This window comes from Buteo buteo, chromosome 23, assembly GCF_964188355.1.
Source record: "Buteo buteo chromosome 23, bButBut1.hap1.1, whole genome shotgun sequence".
Classification (NCBI taxonomy): Eukaryota; Metazoa; Chordata; class Aves; order Accipitriformes; family Accipitridae; genus Buteo; species Buteo buteo.
The window spans coordinates 11,184,807-11,212,565 of record NC_134193.1 but is presented as its reverse complement, the minus strand read 5'-3'; the positions used below and the strand labels follow the sequence as shown (position 1 = coordinate 11,212,565).

Below are 27,759 nucleotides of genomic sequence, written 5' to 3'. Positions count from 1 at the left end.
TAAGGAGGTGCGTTACTCGGTGTTGCAAGACCTCTGGCTGTGCTGTGGCCGCTGGGGTGTTGCAACTGCGGGTTTATTCGGAGCAGACCCAGTGGTGCCTGTCCCACAGCTGGTGCAGCTGGTGAGACCTTGCTGACGGTCTCTTGCCTCTTAGGGAACAGCACATCCTGCCCTGGCACTGCTGCTAGGGTCATGCTGGGTTCAGGAAATGGAGAAGGGGTTTTTCCTTGCCAAATTACATCAGCCAGCCAAGAACTTTAGCAATGTAGAGGGTTTCGTGTTTGCTTTCCCAGACGAGTGCAGCTGTACCAGGAAAAGGGATGTTGCAGCAGAGCGAGTGAAGCGGTGCCAGCACAGACACGAGTGTCACCCATCCCGGGGATGCTGCATCGTGCCGGTGCTGACACATGTGTGGGGATGCCCCCCATGTCCCCACGGGAGTCCCTGGAATCGCTCGCCCTGGCCCTGCAGGGATCATCTTGCCTTGACGGGCGCCAGAGCAGCGTGCGGCCCCATGTGAAGGGCTCGGTGCCTCTCTGAGCTTGCCTGGGGCCAGCTCAGCCCAGTGTCGGGCTATGGCCAGCAGCCCTGACTTGCCTCCCTGTTCTGACCCGCTCTGCTCCTGCACTGTCCTTGCAGCAGGGGTTACTGACGCTCTGTTGGGGGTAACACCAGACTGGTCGTGCCTGGTTCTGACTGGGGAGGATTTCCCCGGTGCCGGGTGAATTCCCTGCCTGATGAGAACGAGACCATCCGTGCCCTGCCAGCATGGGAGGCTGTAAAGCCCCAAAGCCCCCGTGCCACCTCATCGCAAGCACAGGGAGGGCGCTGGCAGCCCCCGGAGGGTGAGCCGAGCCAGGGGGATGCACAGGCTGGGGACCCCGGGCAAAAAAACCTGCTGCCGTGACCTCTCGCTGAGCGAGTTCCCCTGCAAAAAGCACCTCACGCTGACCTCACTGCCGCGTGGCAGGCGGCTGCCTTTCCCCCCACGTCATTTTTTTCTTTCTTTTTTCTTTTTTTTTTGATTAAACCGAAACCCACCCACCGCTGCCTGTCCTTCCCGGCGCCGGTGGCGTCCGCTTTCTCTCCGAGTGGGCAACACGGGAGCGCCATGGCACTCTGCACACAGGTGAGCGGGTGCCCGGCGCTGCCCAAAATGGCCAAAGGTGTCTTAGAAAAATTTCTTTGGGGGCTGGGGTCACCCTGGACCGTTCCCGACGGTGATGGCTCTGGTCGGTGAAGGGGGGGGGGTCGCGGCGGGAGGGTGGCCATCCCCTCAGGGTGGGACCCCTAGGTGGGGGTCAGGGTGTCCCCAAGCTGAGCACCGCTGTCCCTCCGGGTCCCGGCTCAGCGGGGGTGGCCTGAGGCAGGCATATGGCAGCAGGTGGTGGGGGCAGCGGGGGGGTGATGCAGGGGGAGAGGTGACAGAGGACAGAGGTGATAGAGGGTGAGTGTGTGAGGGGTGGCACAGGGGAGGTGATGCTGCGTGTGGGGGTGACTGCAGGGTGACTCTGTGTGTGGGTGTCTGAGGGCTGATAGGGGGAAGTGGTGCTGGGGGTGTGTGACTGAGTGGGAGGTGACAGTGGGGGTGACGGGGCATAACTGGGGGTGTGACATGTTTGGGGGCGTGGGGGGGTGATGGGTAGGTGGCAGAGTGGGGGTGTCCGGGGCAATGACTGGGGTAGGTGATGGTGTGGCCGTGTCTGGGGGGTGATGGGGTAGGTGATGGTGTGGCGTGGCCGGGGGGGGCGACAGGGGTAGGTGATTGTGTGGGGCTGTTAGGAGGGGTGACGGGTAGATGGCGGAGTGGGGTTGTTGGGGGGCGGGGTTTGGCGGTGACGCCCCGCCCCAGGGCGGCCCGTCGCGAGGCAGGGCCGTTGCTAGGCGCCGGCGCGGCCAAGGGGGGCGTGGCCTGCCGCGAGCGGGCCCGGCGGGGCGGGGCGGGCCACAACGTATCCGGTGGGCGGGGCCTGTGTCCGCTTCCGGTGCGGGGCGCGGACAGAGGCGGCCGGTAAGTGCGGCGCTTCCCCCCCCCCCCCCGTCCGCGGTACCGGGCCGGTGGAGGATGGAGGAGGGGCGGCGGGGCAGGGGGCCGCGGCTGGGCCGCGCCGCGCCGCGCCGCCGAGGAGGCGGGCGGGCCGGCCGGCCCTGCCCCGTGCGGCGGCGCCCCGGGCCTCGCTCCGCCTTGAGCCCGGCCCGGCCGCGGCTCCTCCTCGCGGCGGGCAGGCCGGGGCGCACCGAGGGGGAGCGGCCTCCCTCCAGCGGTGGCGGGGAGGAGCGGGGTGGCGGTGCTCGGCTCCCCGCGGAGCGCGGGCGGCCCCGGCCCCGGGTCACGGTGGTGCGGGGAGGCTCCGCCGCCGCTCCGCGGCCTGGGAGACGTTCCTCCCCGTAAGGGCGGCGACTGTAGCCGGGACCGACGACGGTGGGGTCTCCGCTAGCGGGGGCTTCCAGAGCCCTGAGAGAGCCGGTCCAGCGGCAGGCTGGAGCCTGCCGGCACAGCTCCTGCCAGGGCGGCCGGGCTGCGGCCTGCTCCCGGGGGGAGCTTGGTCCTGGGAAGGGATCTTCATCGTCCCTGTTCTGGGATCGCTTCATCGCCTTTAACAACCCCTGGTACAGGCAAAAGTTGGATGTTAGCCGAAACTTAGAACGTGTGGGGAGCTGAAGGAGCCTTGCCGCCGCCTTGGCTGCCCTGATTGGAAGGAAGGGCCTGGATTTGCGACCTTGGGCATCTTAGGTGGCTGGGGGATGCAGTGGCAGGGCACGCAGGCGGGAGATGCATCTGTAGATCATCATAAGTGGTCAAAACAAATGCACTTTCTTCTTCTCTCTGATTTGCTTGTGCCTCTCACATCTTTGTTTTCTAGCCCTCTGGAGAGCCCTGTATGCCCGCCTGGGCGTTGCCGGTAAATCTGGGCTCTGCTGTGTGCACGGCATTGCCCCGGGACCCCCAGGAACAGCTGGCTCTGGGCAGAATTGCAGTCCTTTTTGACAACTGGCAGATATGAAAACAAGTGGTGGTAGGCTGTGGTTACCTCTCTCAGTGCCTAAGGGTGCTTAAATAAATCACTGAGGTGATTTATTTATATTCCTAATCAGCTTTAGGATGGTTTTTCACCTTTTTTGGGGCCAGAAGCTTTGATTTCTCTGAATAGGCTGGATTTCAATAAACTTGGACGGGGATTTTAGTGAGGTCTGTCCAACCCATCTCTTTGGTCTGGATTTAATTCCAAAATTAACTGTAAAGTTTCTTGCTGTATTTTTCAGTAGGTGCAGGGAGGCTCGTGGTTTACATCAGTGTGTTTAACTGTGTTGTTGGGTTTTGGGTGCCAGTGTAATATGCTGTGAGTAATGCAGTTTATGTGAAAAGTTACCACCATCCGGTTATAATCAAACAGGGAAAATATTTTTATTTTCAGGCTCTGGAGATACAGCCAGAATTTTTTGTTCACATGGCAGCAGCAAACTCTACTCCACCTAGCTCTTTGGATCTAAACCAGCCTGGATTTGCAAAGGAGATCCTGGGAACTAAACTGGAGGTCAAATACCTCTGCTCCGATTGCAAGAATATATTGAGGAGGCCGTTTCAAGCTCAGTGCGGGCATCGCTACTGTTCCTATTGCCTAAAGAAAATCATAAGGTAACTTTTATGCCTTCAGTCTGAAGACAAAATGCTTGAAAAGGTGTTTTGAAGCATAAAAAGGAGAGAAAAGTCTCATTTTCAAGGCCTTCTCGGCAAGGGAGCTTTGTTTAATCATTGAGATTCAGCATCAGGCCTTCTTTAAGGGAATGTGTAATTTCTGACTTGCTTTTATTGTTCCGGGAGTTGCTTCAAAGTTCCCTTTTCTGGAATCTCCTGGATTGTTTTTGCCATTCAGGTGGCAATCCAGGTGGATTACTCATCTCCTTCAGTTTTCCTCACAGCTACTGAAGGAACTTGGTCCTAAAAGTCTTCCTATGGTTGTTGTGCCAAAAATGTGAGAAAGCTAAGCACGTGCTGCCTTCCAGAAAAGTTTCCTTGTGTTCTGTCTCACTCTTTCTTTTAAGTGAGGGAAGTTGAATGGAGGGGTTAATCAGGAGAAGAAAAAAAATTTGAATCAGAAATGGGTGTCAAAAACACACATGAGCAAAGGCTCAATGTGGTGTTTTAAAAATAAGAAAATACTTTCATTTTATGAAGTTACCAGAAATTGCTTTATTGTTAAATGATAAATTGGTCTTTTTGTTGTGTTTGATGATTATTTTTCTGTCTGATAGTACTGGACCTCAAAAGTGTGCCAGCTGTATTCAGGAAGGAATATATGAAGAAGGAATTTCTATTTTGGAAACAAGCTCTGTAAGTAAAAATAAAGAAGCTTACTGATGTCATTAATATCACTTGCCGTTTTTGTTTAAAACACAAGTTCTGAGAATCCCTTATTCCTAGGAAACGTTTTCTTCAGTAGTGAGAGTTATGATTAATGTGGTGGACTCCCCAGCTTCTAAAATCCAGGTCATGTTCATATAGTGGTGGCCTACTTAAACGCTGTAATAACAATTTGTTTGCCATCAGCACACCTCTGGGGATGTGATGTGGCAACTGGCCTGGGAGGAGCCTTAATAAAGTCTTAATAAAGAATTAAGAGACTGGACTAAAACTGCAACCCCTCAGTAATTTTTGTGGTTTGCTTGCTTTTTCCATTTTAGGCTTTCCCAGACAACGCAGCTCGTCGGGAGGTGGAAAGTCTGCCTGCTGTCTGTATTAACAGTGGCTGCACTTGGAAGGGGACTATTAAAGAATACGAGGTAAAGATCAAAGCAAGGCTTTCAATGTCTGCGTCTCTTTTCTTGCCTCTGTGTTTGGGGAAGGCTCAGGTGGTTTTGCCTGTCTGCTGACACTGGCAGTGGTTGTGGGAGCTTTCACCTCCCTGGACTTAACTGTAAGCTGGAGAGATTTCTTGACTGAGTTAGGTTTGTGTGCCCTGCTGAGGGCACAGGCTGAACTGAAACAATTTCAGATTTGTTTGTGATCACAGGCACCAAGCGTGTCCCTTCCATGGTGGGAACCACCAGCTCTATCTCCAACTCCTTTCTGCTGTAAAAGACAAGTGAACTGTCAAGAAACTGTGCTGTGCCATGAAATTATTGTGAAGTTCTCTGCATTATATGAACCTAAAACCCACTTCAGACCCATGAGCTTGGGGAAAGCGGCCTGGCCATGATCCTGTTTCCAGCCAGCTGCCCCCATAGCTACCAGGGCAGTGGGACTGGGCATTACTCACTGGCTGGCCACCTGTCGCTCTGAGCTGTTCTGGGCCGTCAGCCTGCTGAACAGGGTGGTTTTCCCAGTCCTGCTCTTCTTGAGGAGCCCACCAGCTCTTTAATCCAGGCCTTCTTTTTGTGACCCTGGGCATTTGGTCCTTAGCATGTGTATGGCTAACATGCCTCATGAGAAGTGTGTTCTTGATGAGGATGGCAGTGGGCCACATGCTTCCCTGTGCTTTCCAACTAGTCGGCTCTAGTCAGTCTGCTGTGGCAATTTGCATTGCTAAAATGCATTGGCAGTTAGTAGTGAATGTATATTCACCTGTGAAGCTTTGGTGCTCCTGAAGGACAGTTTTGTCATCCCTCTTGAAATGGAAGAACCACCACACGGAGGGCCTGAGATAAGAGGAATAAATTTTATTTCCCCCTAACACTCATCCTAGGTAAACATTGTAGCCCTGTGATTCATGGAGCTCTGTAGTGACTGCAGTGCATGTCAGGAAAAGGTATAACCTTGGTCTGTCTAGGGGAACATTTGAATTCTCTGCAGTGCTGCTGCAGGGTGGCAGGAAGAAACAACAGCTGTGGATCATGCCTGAGTGTTCTGCCTAGTTTGCTGAGCCTGCTAAAGGGATGCTTCTGCTTCTTTGTCCTGCTGTCCAGGACCTTCTGCTTCTTTATGCTAAAAGTTCAGTCCAAAAGCTGAGGGGATGTAGGGTGCTAAATGATTCTCCTGCTGTGAAACCCTCATTCATAGATCTGTCAGTGACTCATGGTGTGGATGAATAAATGTCAAATTAAAAGCTTAGCACTGATGCAGCAGAGAGAGTTTGGGAGTTGCATTTTAGGGTACAGTGTGTCTTACTGAGGTTCCAGGTTCAAGCTGTGCTGTTGGTGCTTGCAGATTGTTTGACCCACACTTTAATTTCTGCTGGTGACCCGTGACTAGGAGTCTGATGCCCGCTGCAATGTTCAAAATGGTGATTGTAGTGAGCTCATCTCCATTAGACTAAACCAAATTATAGTTGTCAGCAGCTTCCAGTGCTATTGATTGTGGTGTGACTGATGAGCTCTTCTGAACTTTTTCTCCTGGGTTTTAAAAAAAAAATAAAAAATCTTAAAGAGTTCCTGTAGAGCTCAGCAAAATAATCAGCTGCCAAAGATCCTCCATGTGTGGTCTTACAAGTGTTTGAATGCAGGCTTGAGTCTAGCCAGAACTTGCACTAGAAGTTCAAAAGGGCAACAAGCTGTTGTGGGATAAGTCTGTCTTCTTGCAAGGCTGCAGGTGTATGTGATGCTCTGGGATCTTAGGCACAATTGCTTAAGAGCATCTGAGTGGATAAGGCTATGCCTCTTTTTTACTCTCCACCTAATCTTCAAAAGGTCCTGTTAGCTGTTTTGCTAAAACAGACTATGTTTTGTAAAGGTGTGACGCCGGAGTGCTTGGGCTGCAGGTCTGCAGCACTGATCTTATCTGTCATGGTTTTATTAGTCTTGGGGTGGTATTGTGCAATGAAAGGGGAGCGGGGATTTTGAGCAGTGCTAGTTGGTTCGTCTCAGGATTGAGCTTGCTTCTCCTGCCTACCACAGGTGGCATTCAGTCTAATGGGGGTAAGGTTATTTTGTACGCTCTTGGGAAAAGCTGATTCTTTCCTGGGAACTGGTGGGAGGAGGCAAGGTCTGGCTTGTGTTATCTCTCCTCCCAGATGCCTGCCAAAGAGCTGTGCCATTTAATCATGCCTAGCTGTCCTCATGTGGTCAGAGCTTAGGAGATGGTATCTGTGGCTGAGGAGGGCTGATGAGAGAGGAGGTGTCAAATGACCATGTTAGCTCAGAGTCTCTCTTGGTACTGTGGACTAATGTTAAACCCTGCCTTACGGGTAGGCTTGTTAGTTTAGTACCGCTAAGTAGCATTTGCCTCGTGCAGTACGTTTGCATCTGTAGCCAGCAATGTGTGTAACGTCCTGCAGCAGCTCAGCACTCCCACTATGGAAAGCCCCTTGCTGCGCTATTTCCGACAGGACATGGAAAGTCCCTAAGAGCGAATTCATTGTTTGCTAATTTAAAAATCATGTGTTCGTACTGAGAGAGACTTACTCGGCTGCTATCCACTTACAAATCAAGAGATAGTCACTTCTGGCTTGCTAATCTTACCAGGGCACGAACAAGGAAAAAATTGTTCTGCAGCTGAAAAGCTCTAGCTCTTCAAGTTCAAAAAAATTAATAAAACTGGTTTCAGTTTTGCTTTCTGTTCAGGTAGACTGAAATTCAGGTCTCAAAGGGACATACAAAACTGAAAGAGTGCAATCTGCTTGGACATGACTTGCACTTCTGCCTAAAGCTGTGTGAAATGTATGAAATATTTAAGTGTTTATAAATGCATTTTTCAGACTTTGTAAATATTGTAAATATTTAGTGGCATTTGGATAAAGCAGTTTGTCATAGGGCTGGGGGGGATTCCTTTTAATCAGTAAGCTCTTTTCATGTATAGGTTTCCTGATGAGTCTGTCTGAATGTACATACAGATAAGCAGGCTGTGGGCAGGAGCATTTAGATTCAGCTGGAAAGTCTGAGGAGGGTTGCAGAAACTAAAACTAGCCTGTTAGACCAAAAGGAAAGACCAAGAAAACATGCTTTGTGATATCCAGGTAGAGGGAGTTTGTGGTTCCTCAGCACTGGAGTGTTTCTTTTCTTGCCTTGTAGTACCTCCAATTACCTATGTCTCTCTTCTGTTTTATCAATGTACCTTCAGTTCTTGTATACCTTTTATGTATGCTTTTCATACCTCCAACTCCCTTTCTTTGCCCCCTATCAGGACTGGGTTGGGAGCAGGGGGCTGCAGAGGGGTGTTCATGTGGTCATTTCCATTTGTTACCCAGACAGAGGTTCATCTCAGGACATACAGAATTATTTGAGACATAAGGAAATGGAATTGTCTAAGTTTTGGAAGGAGAACTAAGTTTTAAGCTTAATCCTGACAGTATTTAAACTATGTTGGGAGGGGGGATTTCTAGGAAAAGAGATGAGCTCAGCTAATGAGGATGGGTGACTGTCATCTGTGGTGATAACCTATCCTAATCCAAACTGGAGGGGATGTGTTTTCCTTGTAGTCAGCTGCCACCATGGTTTTGAAGAATTCACTTTAATTGAAGCCTGGAAGACTGTGGAAGATGCAAAACTCAGAACTTAAGTGATATTACTCCAAAGCCAGTGGTGTTGGAGAGTATGTCCACATCCCCTTCTGGGCTATGTGGCTTCCTGGAGCCAGGATGACAAAGTAACTGGGCAGTCCCTTCCTGCCCAGTGTTCCTACTGGGAGATGCTGGAGAAGGCCTGTTACACCTCGTGTAGAGAAAACTGTCCCTCTTCAAAAATGCTGCTGGGGGCCCTGAGCCAGGGGGTCCTCCTGCTTTGTGATGCTTCACTGTTTCATGCCCCCCCGCCCCCCTCCCCCCCCCCCCCCCCCTTCCCAGCTGCATCCCAGGAATGCCCCAATAGTCTTTGGTGGTGATTTTCAGCTTAGACTGAAAACTTAATTTTCAGACTTTTGCATGTTGCTTAGAACAGAGCTGCTGGTCTTTGCAGCTACTTCACCTGGCTCCGGTTGCCTCCTAAATGTACTTCTGAGTGTTTTATAGCAGTGTTGCCTGCGTGGGATACAGGATTTTAAGCACTCTGGCAAGCACACTTGGTGATGCTGTAGCAGGGTGACCTTTGTTTTAAAATCCAGTACAGCAATTTCTGTCTGTTTCTGAAGGTTTTGGCTCTAAGTTATGGTATGGTGTTGAAGTACAGTTTGCAGCTAGCTCCAGCCTGATCAGCAGTTTGCCCCAGGACCAGATCACTTTCTTGAGGGAGGATCCCTGACTTGCACATGCAGATGACCAAAAGGACCTCCTGCTTTGGAAAAAGGGGATCTGACACTCCTTTACTTTCCAGAGCTTCAGCTGAGGTCCCCAAACAAAACCTGGTCTTCTTTGGAGTCCCCAAAGTAGAGTTTATGTAGCTGGCTGCCCAGACACAAGGCAGTTTCCTGTCCAAGCCTGTGGTGGGAGGTAAGCCATGGGGAGTGCCGGAGAGTGTGTGTGGGAGGGGGTTGGAAAGCCCCGGCTATAGAGGGTCTGCCCTTAGCTTCTAAAAACAGCTTAGCCTTCTTGTGGTGGCCCACCTAATTAACAGTTTTGGCATCTGCCCCTAGGAAAATGAAAAGCTGTAAGTTGTGAGCTTTGAAGCTGAGGTGAGTGCTGTGTGTCCCTTCTAAGCTGTGACAAAACTCCGCAGCATGAACGCAGCTTTGGGGGTTGTGGGGCAACACTTCACGCCCAGGGAGATGTTCCTTGGGCTCCAGGTGTCTGGCAGGTGCCAAAGCCATGATTGCACACACACCCTTGGGTGCTTCCAACTCTTTGGACAGCCTAGAGAAATTGAGTTTGAAACCAAGCCAGTCACCACAGGCTCAACTTCTCCAGCATGTGAAAGACAGCTCTCCTAGTTGTAATATCTGTCTCATCTTCCCTTTTCTGGGTGCCAGTAGTGTTCTCAGCCTCATACTGTAACAGCCCATCTGTTCATGTCCTGCATCTCTGTGCTGCCTGTGAGCTGAAGGAGTTGATATTTCCCCTGCCCACCATCTGCAGCTCGCAGAGCTTGGCCGGTATCAACACCACACTTTCTAATGTGAAGGTCAGGCAGACCACTGAGAGGCTTCATCCTGAGGCTATCCCTTTTTGGTCTGAGTGATTAAGGTGAGGCTTTGCGGGCTGGTGAAATTATTGCTGGAAGAGAGGGAGATCTCTCCAGGGGTGTTGTACTGGGACCTAGTCGGCATGGGCAGTGCTTAGAGCACAGCTGTCAGCACTGCAGCATCTCTTGCAGTTAACAACAGTGGCTGGCTGTCAGAAATAAGGCTGGGTGGTGAATTCAGATCAATGCTACAAACGTGCTGGTGCCTGGCATCGTTAGTGTGATGGTATGATTGGTGTTTGCTCCCCGGTGGCAGGTTGTTCTCAAGCAGTGACCTCATTAGATGCGAACAGCACATCTTGGGCATTTTTCACACAACCGTGACTGTTAGTTGTAGCCTAGAAGACCTGCAGAGTTATCTCTGATCAGATGTTCCCGATTGTTTTGAACCTCCCTTATGTGTCAGCCAGCTGTTTATGGAGACTTGGTGTAGTCCAATGCCATAATTTTTAATTTCTTTGGCAAGTAGATTTAGCCTTTTTGTTTTGCAATGCAGCTAGCCGCATCTGAGGCAAGGGACAGTGGTGCGTGGGCTCCAGCTGGCCGCGGGGGCAGGTCAGGTTTAGACTGAGACTTATCTAAAATGCTTTGGGGGTCTGGCCCTGCTCCGTTTCAGACTAGAGGCTCCCTAGGAAAATCATTCCTCTGGGATGATGGAGGGATTTGGAAAAAGCAACCTGGAGTGTCCCACCACCTCATGTTTATGTAGTTCAAAGTAAACAAGGAAAGGCAGAGTCTGTTTTAGGAAATCTTAGAAAACCCGCTGCTGCTCTCAAATGTTTCTTGTACTTTCAGCCTTCTTCAAAATCTGCTCTTGCTTTCATGTCTGTCTTCAATGCAAGAAATGCTGCCTTGATGTCCCTCTACCAATAAACCCCAAATCAAATGTCTGTCTAATCAGCCCTAAAAGCTAACAAACAAAACCATCAAACGCTGAAAGCAAAACTTCTTCTGAAAAGAGGTCCCTGGCAACACCTGACATCTTTTCTGCCAATTTTTGTCCTCAATGCAGGTGGATGCCGTGGCGTTTGACAGCAGAGTAAAGGCAGTGCTGGTTTCCCCTACCTTTGCTGCCATACGCGTGCCCGCTAAAGCCACAAGCAGTTACCGGTGGAAACTTAAATCTTTGTTTTGACACTTTGAGGTTTAATTATTTGTGATGCTAGGTGGGCTTGCTTGGATCTCTGTCACCAGCATGTCCCAGCAAAGGGAGCAGTTTGTGCCTTGCACCAGCTGATGCGATGGTGTCAGAAAGCTCCCATTCCCAGTTGGCACTGTGAATTACAGACTGGGTTCCTGCTTTCCATCCCTGTGTTGCTGGGCTCCATGCAGTAGCGCAAGGACTATGTGCATGGTGACCATGTACAAGGACTGTGTATGTGTTCTCAGCCCACAGGTGTGGGTGTGGGGAAAGGTTTGAGCAGGCCTGGCTTAAAACCAGCCTTAGGATTCCCCTGAAGAGGAGGAGACACAGCGTGGAAGGGCATGTTGACTTCAGAGGAGCAGGACATCCCAAAGTACCTGTGTTGTGTGACACATTCCCGTCTCGGAGGCTCCGGAGCCCCTGGGGACCTGGCAGAGATGCATGAAGCAACTTATGCTTCTTGGTGCAAAGGATTCAGGTTCCCTCAAAACCTAGGCAGGTGTCTCTTACAGTGTAGACCCATTTTCAGTGTTTTCTCTATAATTCTGTGGGCCCACCCTTTTTCTTGTAGCCAAGCTAAGATGCCAAAGGAGCTGTGTGTGGGACATGGCAATACTGGGGCGGAGACTGCCAAAGCCCTGACAGCATTCTGGTGTGCCCTGTGCCACTTCAGCTGGCTTTTCTCTGCTGTCCTGTTAATTTTCTTTCCTTTTCATTGCTCCCTTCCTGCTGCCAAGTCTTTCAGCTTTGCTGTTGCTTATGGTTGCTGTCGCCATACTTGGAGGGGACCAATGGCTTTCAAAGATCAACCTGCAGGAGACTGTTTGCAGAAGAGCTGTGGTGTGCAGCTCGCACCAAGCTTGTTCTGCTGCACCTCATTTCTCTGCCAACCCTGCCCTTTGCGATAACCTTCCTGCAGGCCTCTGGCAGAGGCATCTCACAGCAGCTGTTTAAGAGGTTGCTTTTCTCAGCCGCTTGCCTTGCCTCTTAGCTAGAGGGGAAGCATTGTGTCATGCTGATGGATTTCCCAACGCGGTTGCAAGACCTCCATAAAAATGGACTTGCACTGTTATGGCAGGTTGTGAGCAGGGCAGCTGGGGAGCAGGTGTACCTCCTGCTCTGCCACCACAATACAGGGATAATAATTTTCAGCAGTAGCCTCTTCCATAGTTCAAGTTTAGCGAAGCCTTGAAAGGCAAAATAGCAATTGGATTAAACTACGGTTTTCCCTTTTGTCTTATGCAGGCACAGCAGAGCAGCTTACCCTGGCATTCCTTAGGAAACGATCATTGCATCCTCCAGGGATCAGCTGCTCTTATTAAAACCTGCTTTCTCCCTGTGCGTACCTGTGCTTTTCTGCATGCCTGCATTGAAATGTGCTGCCCTTGCTGTCACAGAGCTGCTGTGAAGGGAACTGCCCATTCCAGCTGGTTGAGAGCTGGGGGTGTAAGGGGATGATCCCAGGCGTGCCCTGAGAGAAACCTCAACTACAAATACTGCAATTCGCTTTTCTACTTTCCTGATATTGAGGTAGGAGAGTTACAGTGTGCACACAGGCAGCTCCATTTGCCAGCAGGCCTACAGACAAGGGGAAGAGGGATCAACACCTCCATTGCAGCCTGTTGGTGCTGCTCCAGAGAGGAGCATGGGTAGGTGCTGGTGGACTGAGTGGCTGCAGTGGTAACCCATGAGTGCCTGCGCCCTGAGCGAGTGCTTGTAGGCTGCCCTGGTCCTTCCGAAGGTGGTGGTGGTGTCTGATTTTCTAGTCTCTCAGGTGGGCTTCCAGAGAATTGCCTGTTCTGATGGTGGCGTGTGATGTACAGGCTGCTGCTGGGTTGTCTCGTTGTTTATTTTTAGGGAGTGAAATTGGTGTGCGGATCGATCAGTGGTTTTGGTTTTAGTTGAGTGGGAAGAACAAGGTGTTGCTATGCAGGCTGTTAACTCTGCCTGGTTTGATTTTCCTGTGCCTGCTGTTGGATGCTGCAGGCCGATCTGTGCCTTGGTTTACTGCTGGTGGGTGAGACGTCAGCGCTGAGGTAACTGGAGAGTAGCCCTGAAGGTCTGAGCCAGACTGTTGTCTTCCAGCTCCGCTTTAATTCTTCTGTTGCCATCCCCTCTCTCTGACCCCCGTCTGACTTGATTTCCATGACAGGTTCACTCTGGCAGAGTGACTCTGCTCTTGCCTAGTGTTATGGCTTTCCAAAGCAGCCTAAAATGTTTACAGTGAATGCCTGAATATTTGAGATGCTCATCCCTACTACAGAAGCTCATGGATGTGGGTTTGGGAAAGGTGTAAACAGGATGATTGCCCCATTCCTGGGGGAGTGGAGTGTGGCAGATCAGGCTTGAATACCAACCCCTGCTCTTTGGTTCCTGGGTGGAGTGGATTTCTTCCAGTGGTGATACCATCCATCTCTGTTTAGACACCTGCGTAGAGGGGGAAGGAACAGGGGATTCCAGAAGAGCCTGAAATTGTTTATACAAAAATGTTTGTGTAGAGGTTTGGATCTGTGCTGGTTAAAGCTAATGCTTCTGGGTGTCTTAAACACTTTACATACGGACCAGTTGCACTTTCAGCTTAGCTGTTGCGAGGCTGGTTTCCCTTCTCGTGCTGCAAGCTGGGCATGCTTCGCAGGGCTGCCTGTGTCTTGGGTGTTATACATCGTGGTGTAGCGTGGAGTTGGGATGGAAGATAAATGCTGGGAGGTAGGGAGTGCAGAGAGGGTGGTAGTTTCACATTGGCATGGGAGAACATAAGTTTTAAATACTCCCTTTTTAAATAGTCTCTACAGTGAAGTTCCCTTCCTTTAGCCAGACTGTGTCTGTTCTTATGCCAGCGTTTTGTGGGTCATGGGGAAGAAGCTATCTGGTGTTTCCAGAACGTGAGAGCAGTAGGTGGGTAGAAGAAAGGGTTCAGCCTCTCTGAGTGAGTGGAATAAAGGAAGGCCCTCTGCCTCATCCGCCTCCTCTGCAGGCAGCAGTGTCTGTGCAGGCAGCACTACCCAGCTGAACTGTGCAGGCTGGCTGGTCACTTTTCCAGGGACAGTGCAGTGAGGCTTGGAGTCTGATTACTCATTTAAAAGTATAAAAAGGAGAGAGTAACTAAGAAGCCAAAGCTGAGCCACTAATGGGTTTCACTTTCCAGTTTCTGATGTGGTAACACTATTTAAGTTTGTGCATGTTTCCCCCCCCAAGACAGTAACTTGTTTTAATAAAGAATAAATGTGACCAAGTTTTCAAGTATCTGGTTTCAGTGACTGCTTTATAAATGCTTCTGGGGTATTTTTGTTGTTGTTGTTGTTGTTGTTTTTCCTGTTACTACCATGGCAGAGTTCTTCAGTGCACTTATCTTTTAATGTGAATTTTGAACTGCATCTTCACAGCATTTACAATGCCTTGCTTCAACTGTATAGTGTGTGTCGTGGTTTAAAACCACACCGCACAAACCCATAACAGTGTGTAAAGAGAAGGTTTAAGCAGTGTGGAAATGACACAGAAAGCAGAGGCACATTCTAGCATTCCCAATTTAGCTGGTACTGCTGGCCCTAGTATCTGCTGAGGACAGAGTATCAGTTGCCCTGATCATTTGTTCAGCTCCTCTGGCTGCCAAACAAACTCTGTGTGCTCTTCCTGCAGGGTTGGGTGCTTGTGTGCAGGGGCTATTAAATGAAACTGTTTTAAAATATTTTTCTTTCTGGTTGAAAAATGGTTTTCTGATTTGGATGTGGAGATACTATCAGACAGCTCAGCCCAGCATGTGGTGAGTAGGCTTATGGGTTCATACTTCAGCTGACTGATAACCATTACAGTGGAAAAATTATACAAATTATCTTGCTGAGATAGTGGCTTGCTTCACTCAACCTGTCTGAACGTGTATTTTCCTGGTAGAGCCATTAATGGAGCTTCCTGTTGATTATCTTGTCCATCAAAGCAATAATTTGATTTTTTTTTTTAATTATAGCAGCTTTTAAAGTGAGGCTGAGGCTATGCAGGCACCCAAAATTTTGGTAGCCTGGAGATCACACAAATGAGTCAGCACGCAGAATTATCAGCCTGACCAAGATTTGAGTATAGCTTGGTAGAATACAACACTCTTCTGTAATGAAGTATAAAACTACCCCTGTTGAATTGTACTTACCATATAACCTCATTGGAGCTTTTATTTAAAGGACCAAATAGTCTTCTGTTGATTCTTTTACAGGCTCATGACGAAGTCTGCCCTGAATTTCCACTGACTTGCGAAGGCTGTGGGAAGAAGATTCCAAGGGAGAAGGTATCCATGTGACTGTTGGTGAACCGTGTGCAGCGATGGTGTTTGGCATCTTGATCAGCATTCTTGGAGCGGGGAGGAAAACCAAGACCATTAGAAAGTGGAGTGGGGAAGACAATTAAGTGGCAGCTGTTAGTACAGATGTGACCTTTCCATAAGGCTCAAAATACTGGTCGGGTGCAAGTGCACGTGACTCATCGGCACTTGTAGTTTTGTGTTGGTGCTGCCAACGCCACCTCCCTTTTAGCGGTGTGTTTGTCATGTTTGGGTGTAGAGCTGCTGCGGGAAAAGCACCCTCGTGGGTTTAAAGGGTATTTGTGTCCTATGTAAAGCAACGATATCAACAGCTGCTGCAATTATGGAAAGGGAGCCCATCTCCAGCTAAATTAATTTATTTCTAATTAGTCATGTAATGGTATCCATGTCTATAGGGTCTCCATGCCACTGGCTCCTAGGGCAAGGCTCGACAGTCTGAAAATCAACATTTTGGGAAACATGTTCAAAAAGCATGTTCATCTGAAACTGTCCTGCTTGCTATGGGCAAATATTTTTAGTAGCACTTGCAAAAGGCCCTTACAGTAGGGCAGGGGGGACAGAACTATTAAAAGGATGAGCAAAGGGTTCTAAAAGGATGAGCAAAGGGTTCTAAATGGGCAGTGTAATGAAGGACTTCATGCTGGGTTCTTGGGATACAGATCTTCTTGTCTGTGGGCTAAAGGTGGAGCCCAGCAGAAACTAGGCTTGTAGGATTCCCATAGGTGAGCTGTCCTTTGTTTAAATATTAACTGCCTCTTTTATCTCTCTCCAAACTTTTATTGATTAGCTGCAGCCGTTGTGACTCTGAGTAACCTGACTCATTAAGCAAGACAGATGGATCTAGAAGCTTTTAAAAAAGTGGTTTAAAAACATTTTTAATCGACATCTGTTGTAGCAGATGTAGGAGGTAAATGTGGAATATGGTGGTTGTTCAGAACAGACCACTGATATCTGATGATGAGAGGTATATCAAAAACAAGATGATAATGTGCCAGTGCTTGTTAGCATTAATCATGCACTGTGTGGGAACCCAAACAAGTAATTTTGGCAGCTGGGGGGTTAGTGGCACTTCTCTGTAGAAATATCCACCATTGCCCTTGGTTCTTCAGAGCAGCTGCCAGGTGGGAGGTGGCTGAGATGCCGCGGCATCCTTCAGCACCCCAATGAGGGGATGCTGGACCCAGCAGAGCATCTTCTCTTGCACAGGTGGACCTGCAGTAATTGCTATAAATACTCGGGCAGGACCACCACCTGGAAGCTTTTTGTTCTCAGATTTATAATGCTTAGCTGGAAGTAAAAATACAGAGCTGTGGCATGTCCTGACCAGGGTTACATGAAGTCCCCAAAATTAAATGGCTTGTTGTTTCATAGGGGCTGTTCTTTATGCTTCTCCTTTCTCTGCCCTCAGTGAAACTTGTTGCTCAGCATCCATATTATGTACCTGTGCTGGTTGTTTTTTCTTTCTTGCATATGCAGGTGAGAAGTGAGATCCCCTAGCTGTCAAGAGAAAGAGAAATAAAACTTCCTTCCAGGTGTCAGTGCTGTATTTGTATTACAGTGAAAGTCATACCTAATGGTAGGCAGTGTCCAGGTATAACCACACACTTTGGCAGCTAGTGATTAGTGATGGCTTGGGCATTCCTGAGATAGTCTTCAGTTTCCTAGATGTCAGTGAGATGGAAAGGGAGCTCCTGGGGACACAAGATCTAACATTGCCTTCCTTCCTTCCTAGTTTCGGGACCATGTGAAAACTTGTGGCAGATCTAAAGTGCCTTGCAGATTCGAGGTTGTTGGATGTGCTGAGGTGGTAAGGGCTCATCTGTTGATGTTTATCTTGGGACTTGTTTTCAGTTCCAGTGTTAGAGACAACCTGCAAACTGCTGTCGCCCAAACTGTTACACATGTTTGCGTTCAGATATTTGAACAAAGTGGTGTTTCACACCCTTTACAAATGGAGCTTAACATCATCTGCTCTCAAGAGTTTGGGTATCCAGAGGATGAACTTAATGTGGAAGGAAACCTCCTCCTTCTGGAGGAACACCCTGAGTGCTTTGAGACTCTCATGGTTTTACTGCTTTCAGCTGTACGCACAGAACTGGGTCCACGCCATATTTCTCCATGCGACTTAGTTGTCCCAGCTCCTACTGGTGATGTTCATATAAATCCTTCTTTGGGGAGATAACAGCACCAAAGGACAAAGCCTCGTGTAAAGTACATCTGACAGAGCCCTTTTGGGAACTAATGGAGGAAGACAGAGTAGAACAGTGTGTACAGCTGGGGAAACATTAAGCATCTGTCATTGTATGTGATTTTCAGCATTTCTAAAACAAAACAAAAAACCCCACACCCACCCCCAAAACAGGGTTTTTAACTGTCTTTCTTTGGTTTTTCCCCTTTATAATTTAAAGCTAACATTGTGACCTCAAGAGGAGGAATTTGTTCTGTGGATGGTGACAGCGTAGATTGAACTTGCTGAATGGGGGATGTATTTCTCTTCATGTAGGTGGAAAATGAAAACCTACTAGAACACGAAAGCAAGTGTTTGGCGGAGCATCTCTACATGCTACTGAGTTTTGTGCTCAGCCTCAAGGCTGGGTCTGGAGACTTAAAGGCCCTTCCTGCCCTTTCCTCATCGCAAAACAACTCCCCACTACTGGCAGCAAACTCTTTGTGCTCGGAGTCGGAACTCTCCAGGTCCCTGGAGCTCTTGGGGAGATGTGAGGCCCTTGAGAGGAAAACGGTGACCTTTGAGAACATTGTCTGTGTGCTCAATCGGGAGGTGGAAAGAGTGTCTCTAACAGCTGAAGCCTACAGTCGGCAACATCGACTAGACCAGGAGAAAATTGAAACACTGAGTAACAAGGTGTGTAACCACTGGCTTGGGCTTTCCAGCACTCTGAGCAGAGACTTTTTTTCAGTTTCCTTTCCATGTTATTAGCTAGCAAAGCTTCACTGCCCAGCCCTGAAACTCCACAAATCTGAAGGCAGAACTAAAACAACATTTTTGTGCCTGTGCCCAACCCTCAAAAGCTTCCTGGAAAAGATGGGAATTAAACTGACAGGTGTAAAGCATTCAGATCTCTGTTAGTAATCAAGTTATGCAGACACTGAGATGTTGTTCCTAGGTGAAGTTTTCCAGAGACAGAGCACCCAGCATTTCACCAGATCATTCTGAATCCATGGGGCTGCTCACCTTCCAGACCTTTGAAAAGGAGTGTAATCATTGATGCTGTGCTGCTGTGTTGTGCCAAGCAGACTCTGGAGGCGTGAAGAAGGTGCCCCCACCAGTATGTTCCAGCACAGTCCCTGCTGAGCACTGCCAATGTGTCTTGACAGCTACGAGTTGTGCAGTTTGCAGCATACCTGTGCTCTCTCAGCAAGGGAGCTGCCAAAACTAGCGTGACCCTATGTTAGCTAGCAGTGATTAACCCTCTGGAGACCTTGTTGGCTGGGTGTAGGTTCTTTTCTTTCTCAGTCTAGTTTTCTCACAATGCTGATTTGTTGGGTTCCCCCTCCCCCCCCCATCCTCACTTCTTGTGCTGCTAACATAATAGAGCTGTTCGTTGGGACGACTTTTCCATTCACTGTGGGAAAGTTTCCAGCTCAAGCACTGAGTTGTATCAATGTATCTTCTCCAGAATGACAGGTTCAAAATGAAGCTTCAGTGAATTGGCTTATGATGCTAAATTTCTCCTTCCCGTGACCCCTGTCAATTCTTGAGAACATCTCTCGCTAAAGAGTTGTCCTGAAGGGGATGCTGGTGTCTGCTGGCTTTCTTGGGTCTCACAGCAGTACGTGTTTCTAACCAGGCTGCAACGTGTATCCCACTGAGCAGGTCCGGCAGCTGGAAAGGAGCATTGGGCTCAAAGATCTGGCCATGGCTGAGATGGAGGAAAAGATCCGCAACATGGAAGCTTCCACCTACGATGGTGTTTTCATCTGGAAGATAACAGAATTTGCCAGAAAGCGTCAGGAGGCGATAACAGGCCGCTCTCCTGCGATCTTCTCTCCAGGTTATTGCCCACAAATTTGCAAAATTGCACAAACATTTGTGTCTCAGCTGGGTGTGGGATTTGTAGTGGTGTCCTTAGCAGGGGAGATGCTGGCCATTCAGATGTACTTCTGTTCTGTCCCCATTTCCTTGTGGAGCCTGAACCACTTTCATTTAGCCCAATGCTAAAAAAACCTGCTGCTAAAAGAGGTGCTTTTTTGATTGCAGAAGACCTATTTAATTTCTCATAATAGAGAATGCAACCCTCTTAGCTCTGGAATAGCCCTGCATAACCCTCTAGTTAGAAGTAAAATACTCAGAGACCATAAAACCAGCAATAAAATGGTTAAGGAAGGGAGGAAATATATATTAGAGCCCCAGAAATATATTTTGATGCCTAAAGCGTGACAGTGCAAGAGACAATGTCTAAATAAAGCCCAAACCATACCCAGGGAAGTGCTTGAATATCTGTTAAAGGAAGGGGCTCTCCTCACAGAACTGTCCCAGCCCAGTGCTGTTCCTCCTGTTCTTAAAAAAGAAAATCTCACAGTGAGCAGTAGACTGTGATATGGCTTGTTTGCTTATGAAAGCACTGCCCAGGGTTGCAGCTGTAAGATGAAACCATCTCTTCACACCATTTCATGGCTCAGCTGGGAGCTTACCTTACAACAGAATGGTTGAGGAGGAGAGTTTTGAGTTTGCCTGAGCTGCAATTGCTTAGATCTAAGTGTGCTGGAGAGCTTTTTCAAAATGCCCAGAGCTGCATGCAAACCTAGAGCATGTACCTTACACCTGCTTCCTGGAGCTGTGAAAAAGCAGACTGTGGCTGGGCCACAAGATAAAAGCAATTGAATTTTAAAAGCTATTTTTATATCTGTTTTATGGATGAAGGCTGTTCAGAGTTCTTTTTCTTTTGACAAACTGAAAGAAAAAAGGATTCTTCTTCTTGAGGGGAACTAAACTGCTACTGAAACTGTGCGCGTGCAGTTAGCATTTCCTTTTAAAAGTCAACAGCAGCTGTGGAAAACCCCTGCTCTGTGTTCCCTTTGGGAAGGGCAACACTTCCTTTTCCCAAAGCCAACAAATCTGCTTCAAATCTATTTTGTTTGACTTGGAGGACCTTAAATCTTGCATAACGTACATCTCCTGCACTGTTGTGGTTTAACCCCAGCCAGCAACTAAGCACCATGCAGCCACTCGCTTGCTTCCCCTGCTTCCAGTGGGATGGGGAGGAGAACTGGGGAAAAAAAAAAAGTAAAACTCGTAGGTTGAGATAAGAACATTTTAATAACTAAAATAAAAAAGAAATATAATAATACAAATATAATAATAATGGTAATGAAAAGGAATATAACAAAAAGAGAGAAATTAGACCCAAGAAAAGGCAAGTGATGCACAGTGCAATTGCTTACCACCTGCTGACTGATGCCTGAGCAGCGATCCACCCCTCCTGGCCAACTCCCCCCAGTTTATATACTGAGCGTGATGTTCTATGGTATGGAATATCCCTTTGGCTAGTTCGGGTCAGCTGTCCTGGCCATATTCCCTCCCAGCTTCTTGTTTGTGCACCTGCTTGCTGGCAGAGCATGGGAAACTGAAAAATCCTTAACTTAGGATAAGTGCTACTTAGCAACAACTAAAACATCAGTGTGTTATCAACATCATTCTCACACTAAATTTAAAACACACTGTACCAGTTACTAGGAAGAAAATTAGTAACGCTATCCCAGCTGAAACCGGGACAACTATGCTTGAGAGCTGCTTGACCTGAATGTCTCCAAAGGCTGCGGTTTGGAGGGAGATGCTGGACAGAGCTGACTCTTGTCCTCTGGCCACGGGCATCCTGACTTGCTGTGCCCCAGCTCAGGGGCTCCTCAGGCCCCTCCATGGGCTGATGTGACCTGGGGTCCTTGCAGGGGCATGGGATTTGTTTTTCTGGGTTGGAGAATCAAGTCCGCTGGTGGAGGGATATAAGTATCAGAGTCAGCCCAAGGGAGAGAAAGGGGTGAAACCTCTCCAAATGCAAGAGGCTTCATATATCCAGACATTTGTTCAGCTGTGCTCTGAACACACAGTTCCTCCCAGAACTGCAGCTCATGGTTACTGGTGCCTCTTCTTCCATGCTGCGTGCTGGCCAATCTCCATCCTGGTAGTGGTGGCAGGGCAGCAAAGGCAGGGCTCAGGTCTTCTATAAACTGTTTCATCAAAAGAAAAACTACTTTGCGGGCCACCAGACTGTGTTTTGTGTTGCTGGTTGGTCTATGCAATCTGCTCGTGAGAATCTTCTATGTGGCTGGAGGGATTGGAAGGTGAGGGCTGCCTCTACCTAATGCCAAGACTGCTTCTGGAAAAGGCAGGACTTTTTTTTTTTTTTTTTTTCCCCCTTGTAAGTGCAAAGTACAAGGCCTTGTGTCATTTAGATAAGAGATCCTCATTCCTGGTGCTGCCTCAGCTGAGAAGCAAATGTTTCTTCTGGAGGTGGTTTTTTAATCTTAGAAAGTGAAGCAAATAGACTAGTGCTGTTCAGTCAGGGAAGGAGACAGCTAGGAAGAGAGGAGTCTAGGTTGTGAATGGGATGAAAAGGGGAAATGAGTATATGTGTTTGGTTTGTATTTAAATGTGAAGGTGAGACAATACCAAATGAAATCAGTGTTAAAACAAAGAGAAGGAAGTAGAGTTACCACTCACTTGCATTTTGAGGGCACAATGATTGCCACAGGATTTTGCAGAAGGCAGAATCATAAGAATTCAAAAAGGCAAATCCTCACAAGAAAGGTTCATTGGGAGCATGAACCACGACAGTCCAAAGCGAAGCTCCTGCTAGAAAGCCACCCGCTGCTGGCTGTCAGATGCCAGTGGGCAGCTTGCTGGGCTCTTGCTTTGCTTCTGATGCGCTTCACCTTTGCTCGGGCTGGTGGGAAGCAGGATGCCCACTTCACTGCTTTGAGCTGGCAGCGTGGTGCACAAGGTGTTTAGCATTCTGGCTGCCTGGTGTCTTTTCGTGGGTATTCCCAGTGCTCTGATCAGCCATCTTTCCTCTAGTTCCCCACCTGGTTTTACATTCACAGGGTTACAGGAGTGCTGGGAAGCCCCAGGTAGGCTGTGAGGATGTGCTGCTTGGTCTATCAGAGGGTGACATCTGCCCTGAAAGCCTTTGGGTGAAGCAGGTGGAGAGGAAGGACTAGAGGAAACGAGTTGGGGAGTGCAGGGAGGGAAGCGGGTGACAAAGCCCTGATCTCTGCCTCCTCACCCTGTGGAAGTGTACAGTATCTCTACTAGTGCTAGTCCGCCTGTTCATAGAAGTGTACCAAGTCCTGCAGTAAAATGCTGGCTCTTATCGGCCCCATGCCCTGAGGCTGCTGAGCCTCACCAGACCTGAGGCACGCAGCTCTGTGCCACTGTGAGAGGGTGATTTACCACAAGTCCCCTTCTGAGACATATTTCTGTGGCCCTGCATGGGTCTGGCATCACAACATGGGCATTCCCAGAATTGCTGGAGAAGGAGCGAGCCTGAGATCCCTGTACCCAGCCATATGCATGCCATGCAGAGCAGGTGGGATCCTACCCAGAGACTGAAGCTCACTTGAGCCTCTGCCCCTGTCAGAGGCAGCCAGCTTACGAAGAGGGAGCAGTGAGTACTGAGGATGGTCTACCCCCAGTCAGGTTTTTTGGGGGCTGGTTTTCTTCCTACTCGTGAGCGTTACTGCCATGAACTGCAGCTCCTTTAGCAGTCATGTGGCACAACTGGCAGGTCTGTGGTGGGATGCAGTGGGAATTGCCTAGCTCCCGGACAGAGCTCCAGCTTTGGGCTCTGCCCAGGGTGCTTGTGCCTGTGGTGGCAGGTGGGGAGAGCCCGAGGGGCTGGCAGGAACCCTGCTCTGTGCTGCAGCGCTCTGCGTCTCAGCTAGACCAGGGGCTTGTGACTGCCTGACCTTGGGCTGTCTCCAGGCCACTCTAAAATTACTGTTGTTTGTACCTGGTGGCTTTTCAGACCACGTCCGTGGTGCAGGTATTTTAAGACCTAGACCTGGCTTCTTCCAGGATCCAAACTTTAAAGTCCTCAGAGTTCAAAGGAACTTGCTGGTGTCAGGCTTTGCTGGGTTTGATGCTCACTGTGTCTGTTTTGCAACTCTCTGATAGCTTTCTACACAAGCAAGTATGGCTACAAGATGTGTCTGCGCGTTTACCTGAACGGGGACGGCACCGGGCGTGGGACCCATCTCTCCTTGTTCTTTGTGGTGATGAAAGGACCCAATGATGCACTTCTGCGGTGGCCCTTCAACCAGAAAGTAGGTTTGGGACTGTCATGGTTTAACACCAGCCAGCAGCTAAGCACCACGCAGCTGCTCACTCACTTCCCCCCCACCCAGTGGGATTGGGGAGAGAATCAGGGAAAAGTAAAACTTGTGGGTTGAGATAAGAACAGTTTAATAGAACAGAAAGGAAGAAAAGAGTAATGATGATGATGATAATAATAATAATAAAATGACAATAATACTAATAAAAGAATTGGAATACACAAAACAAGTGGTGCACAATGCAATTGCTCACCACTCGCCAACCGATGCCTAGTTAGTTCCTGAGCAGCAGGATCCCCAGGCCAACTCCACCCAGTTTATACACTGCGCATGACATCACATAGTGTGGAATACCCCTTTGGCCAGTTGAGGTCAGCTGTCCTGGCTGTGTCCCCTCCCAACTTCTTGTGTCCCTCCAGCCTTCTTGCTGGGTGAGCATGAGAAACTGAAAAATCCTTGACTTAGTAACACTACTTAGCAACAACTGAAAACATCAGTGTGTTATCAACGTTCTTCTCATACTGAACCCAAACATAACACTATACCAGCTACTAGAAAGAAAATAACTAAGCCAAAAACAGGACGAGGACAAAGCCTGCTATGCCCAGCAATGTGCCTCTCTAGTTTTGCACACCCTTGAGCTTCTAGACACTGTTGGTCTGGCCTACTTAGCAAGCAGAAGAAGGAAGGGCTTTGATATGTTGGCCACCCCGGGGATTCCCCAGTTGTGCTGAAAGCACCAAGTGTGCTACAGGGCAGGGGCATGAAACGGCAGAGGCTGTGGAAAGAGAGAAGCAGCTTATTTGGAAAGCAAGCAGAGCCTCTACATGAATTCGGGGTGAAGGAAGGTTGTCATGGCCTCAGTACTCAGGGTGCAGCTGATGCTCACTTGGCATCAGAAGCTCAGATTGTTGTTCCTAGATGTTGCAGGTTTGCAAAACACTTCAGGGCTGAGCGGGCAAAGTACTGATGCAGAGAGAGGGGCCGTCTATTTGTGCAAGGGCCAGCAACTCTGCAACCTAATGAAATATCTGCGTGGGGTATTGGTGTTGGGAGTGAACACCACGCTGGCCAGTTGTAGGTGTTCAGAGTCAGTCTGACAGCCCTGTACCGCCACACAGAAGTTTACAGTGACAGGGCAGGATGTGGGAAAGTTTCTGCAGAATGTCACTGAGATGATGTTCTCCATGACCCTATTTACAGGCATTTCTAAGATTTGTAGGCGTGTGATGTGGCTATGGTTGCACTGGTACTTGCATGTTTCACAGGCTTCAAGTGAGCAGGTCACTGGGCTGGGTTTCCATGTGCTTTCTATTCAGCTGTTCTCATATATTTTCATGTTTCCCCACAGGTAACCCTGATGCTCCTGGATCAGAACAACCGGGAGCACATCATTGATGCCTTCCGACCTGATGTGACATCCTCCTCCTTCCAGCGACCCGTCACAGAAATGAACATTGCCAGCGGCTGCCCGCTGTTCTGCCCTGTCTCCGTGATGGAAGCCAAGAACTCCTACGTGCGTGATGATGCCATCTTTATTAAAGCCATCGTTGATCTCACGGGCCTCTAACCCTCCTCACCTCCGGGAGCAGTGAACGCAGAGCCAGCCCCGAGTGGGGCATCCCCCTCTTGTGCTGCACTTCAGGCAGGTCTCGGAGTGAGGAGGGGGCAAACAGTGGAAGGTGAAAAGCCCTTCCCAAAAAGGGACCTTCACTCTGAGTGGAAATGAGGTGTCTGATGGGAACCCTCTTCCCTGGTGTCAGAGAGACCTTCCCTGAGAAGAGGTTTGGGTGGACGTTCACAGTCTGCGGGGTACAAGAAGATCTCCTGCAGGGACTTGGGTGTCTGAACTGCCGTTGTCTGGGCTCCCAGTGGAAACCAGTGCAGCTCTTGCTCTACCAGTTTAGTGCACATCTGCAGTGCTCTGTAGTAAAACAAGGGTTTGGCCTGCCTGAGCACCACGTCATGTGGATGTTTGGCTCAGCTGTCTAGGCTTCAGAGATTCCTGGAAGTTTTGTGTGCTGCAGGGGTGCTATTGCTCTGGGCTGCTGGCTGGTTTGTGCCTCGGTGGATGGGAAGGGTGTGTGGCAGACTTGGTGCAAGCTGGGTGAGAGAGATGCGAACTGGTTTGCCACTGTTTTGGTGCCATTGGTGTCTTCAGAGAGGAGCACTGAGCCGAGCTGCGTGGCAGGCAGGGGAGCGGTGCCCTGAGCCTGGCCCTCGCTGTGTGTTTGATGGGTGGTTTGTGCTCTGAGCAGTGTGCTGGGAGCACAGGATGGGGCAGCCAGTACCTGCTGCCTGGGAGGGAGCATGGGACAGAACCAGCAATGCCCGTAGTGAAAGAGAAGTGAATCTCCCCTGGAGACTGCCTGTCCTGTCCTGGGAGAGGAGCATGATGCAGGGCTTGGTGCAGGATGTCAGCCCCTTGAACCCTGAGAGCCCCAGGCAGGTTTTTAGCCAGACCCTGCCATTCTCTGCCTGGCTGTGCCTGATCAGCAGTGGGCCGAACAGTAGGGGTGCTGGAAGCTATCTTTACTCACACAGATGTTCCTGAGCTGGCTTTCATCCCCATCACAGGGCAGCTGCAGCAGCGCAGGTGCACCAGCTTTGCCAGGGCCCTCTCCAGCAGGTATGGCTGCAGCTCTGCCGCTGTCTGCAACCATGCTGCCGCCATCTATCTGCATGGGCACTCTCACCTCTCTGGCTGTGGCACTGATGGACATCGCCTGTCTCTTGTCCACCTGTGTGGTGGGCAACTGCTGGCCAGTCCCTGCTCTCCCCGAGGGCCTGCCTTGCCCACCAGCGGCAGCTTTACCCTGTCCTTCCCTTGGCTCTGGGAACAGCATGCCTGCCGGTTCCTGGTCATTGCACACTGGAGCATTTTCTCTGCTCAGCCCCTCATTGAGCCTGCAGCCACCTGGGTAGGACCTGGCGTGGCTGAAGAGGTCCCCGAGTGAAATTTGCTGTCCCCTTTCTGTCCCTGGGCTCCTGGCGCCTTCTGGGCAGCAAGTGTTCAGCACCCACAAGAAGGTCTCTGGAGAAGAAACCGCTGCCATGTTACTGTGTTGTGGCTGGCTGGTCCCTCTGGAGTTGTTTTGTTGTGGCCATGAGTAACTGGATGGGCAGTTAGCTAGGCTGGACTCTGAAGGCCTTCTCTGCCTGTGCTTCCCGCACCTGTGTCAGCATCCAAATGTGCCCTAGGAGAGGTTTTGTTGGTCACAGGAGTTGGCTGCTGACCCTACCTTGCAATAATAATCCAGGATCCTGTCCAGCTCCTGTGCTGTTCCTCAGGCTGGGAGGGAGGCAGTGAGGCTGCAGAGTGGTCACCCTCTTCTTGCTCTTGGCCATCATGGATCATCCTCGGCAGGGAGCTGTTGGTGGGCCCAGGGGACACGAGGCTGTGGTGGAGGAAGGCCTGAAGCCCCTCTGGGGGGCAGGAACCAGCAGCTCCCTGCCTGGCACCCAGCTCTGGCCTGATGGACACAGAGCCCACCCCGCCTGTGGTCTGCTTCCACCTCTGCTCCGGCACGGCCACCCCAGCAGTGCCCGGGACGCCATCAGTGAAGAGGAGCTGCGACCCAGCCAGGGCCCAGGGAGCCCTGCGAGGTCTGCCTGTCCCCCTGCTCAGTGGTGCTGCCCTGACTGCCTGCTCCTGCGGTGGTTCAGGGTGTCCCCACTGCTGCCTGAGGAGCTCAGGGGGTGCCTGATGTCCTTCTGCAGGCTGGTGGGTAGCTGAGCTGGACCCTGACCCAAGCAGAACCTCCTGCACCCAAGGGTGCTCTGCTGGCCTAGGGTCTGTCCCTGCCTGTGGATGGGTTCTGGGACAGCCTTTGGCACCCCCCACCCCCCTTTGGAGACTCCGTGTGGGTATCATACCTCGTGTGTGCAAAGGCCATGGCCAGAGGCAGCCTGCTGTTTCAGCGGGAGGAGGGGGACAGGAGCCTGTGCCAGTGCAGCCAGGGTCAGCACAGCAGCCATGGGTGAGCCAGGCAGGGTGGCTGCAGCAGGGTGGGCTGGGAAACCTGGCATGGCTGCT

The 27,759-nt window shown here is 49.9% G+C and overlaps 1 protein-coding gene across 4 annotated transcripts; it reads left to right on the top strand.

Annotated features, from left to right (window-relative positions):
• The first annotated feature begins 1,109 nt into the window (after positions 1–1,109).
• Positions 1,110–27,759, top strand: TRAF2 (TNF receptor associated factor 2). Of its 4 annotated transcripts, none has more exons than XM_075055585.1 (10): positions 1,110–1,129; positions 3,417–3,637; positions 4,255–4,333; positions 4,684–4,782; positions 15,330–15,401; positions 17,167–17,241; positions 17,938–18,297; positions 19,270–19,447; positions 23,566–23,714; positions 25,075–27,759. In XM_075055585.1, exons 1-10 carry the CDS (start codon positions 1,112–1,114, stop codon positions 25,291–25,293), a joined length of 1,470 nt encoding a protein of 489 aa, XP_074911686.1. In that variant the 5' UTR covers positions 1,110–1,111; the 3' UTR covers positions 25,294–27,759. The 4 variants fall into 4 exon arrangements, with proteins under 4 accessions (XP_074911686.1, XP_074911687.1, XP_074911689.1 ...); XM_075055586.1 differs by lacking the exon at positions 1,110–1,129 and adding an exon at positions 1,954–2,011; XM_075055588.1 differs by lacking the exon at positions 1,110–1,129 and adding an exon at positions 2,321–2,610.

Excerpts from the sequence above, each read along its gene's own strand:
- TRAF2 (XM_075055585.1), top strand. Across the intron at positions 3,638-4,254 it reads TGCCTAAAGAAAATCATAAG|TACTGGACCTCAAAAGTGTG; the intron begins GTAACTTTTATG and ends TCTGTCTGATAG. Across the intron at positions 17,242-17,937 it reads TTGTTGGATGTGCTGAGGTG|GTGGAAAATGAAAACCTACT; the intron begins GTAAGGGCTCAT and ends CTCTTCATGTAG.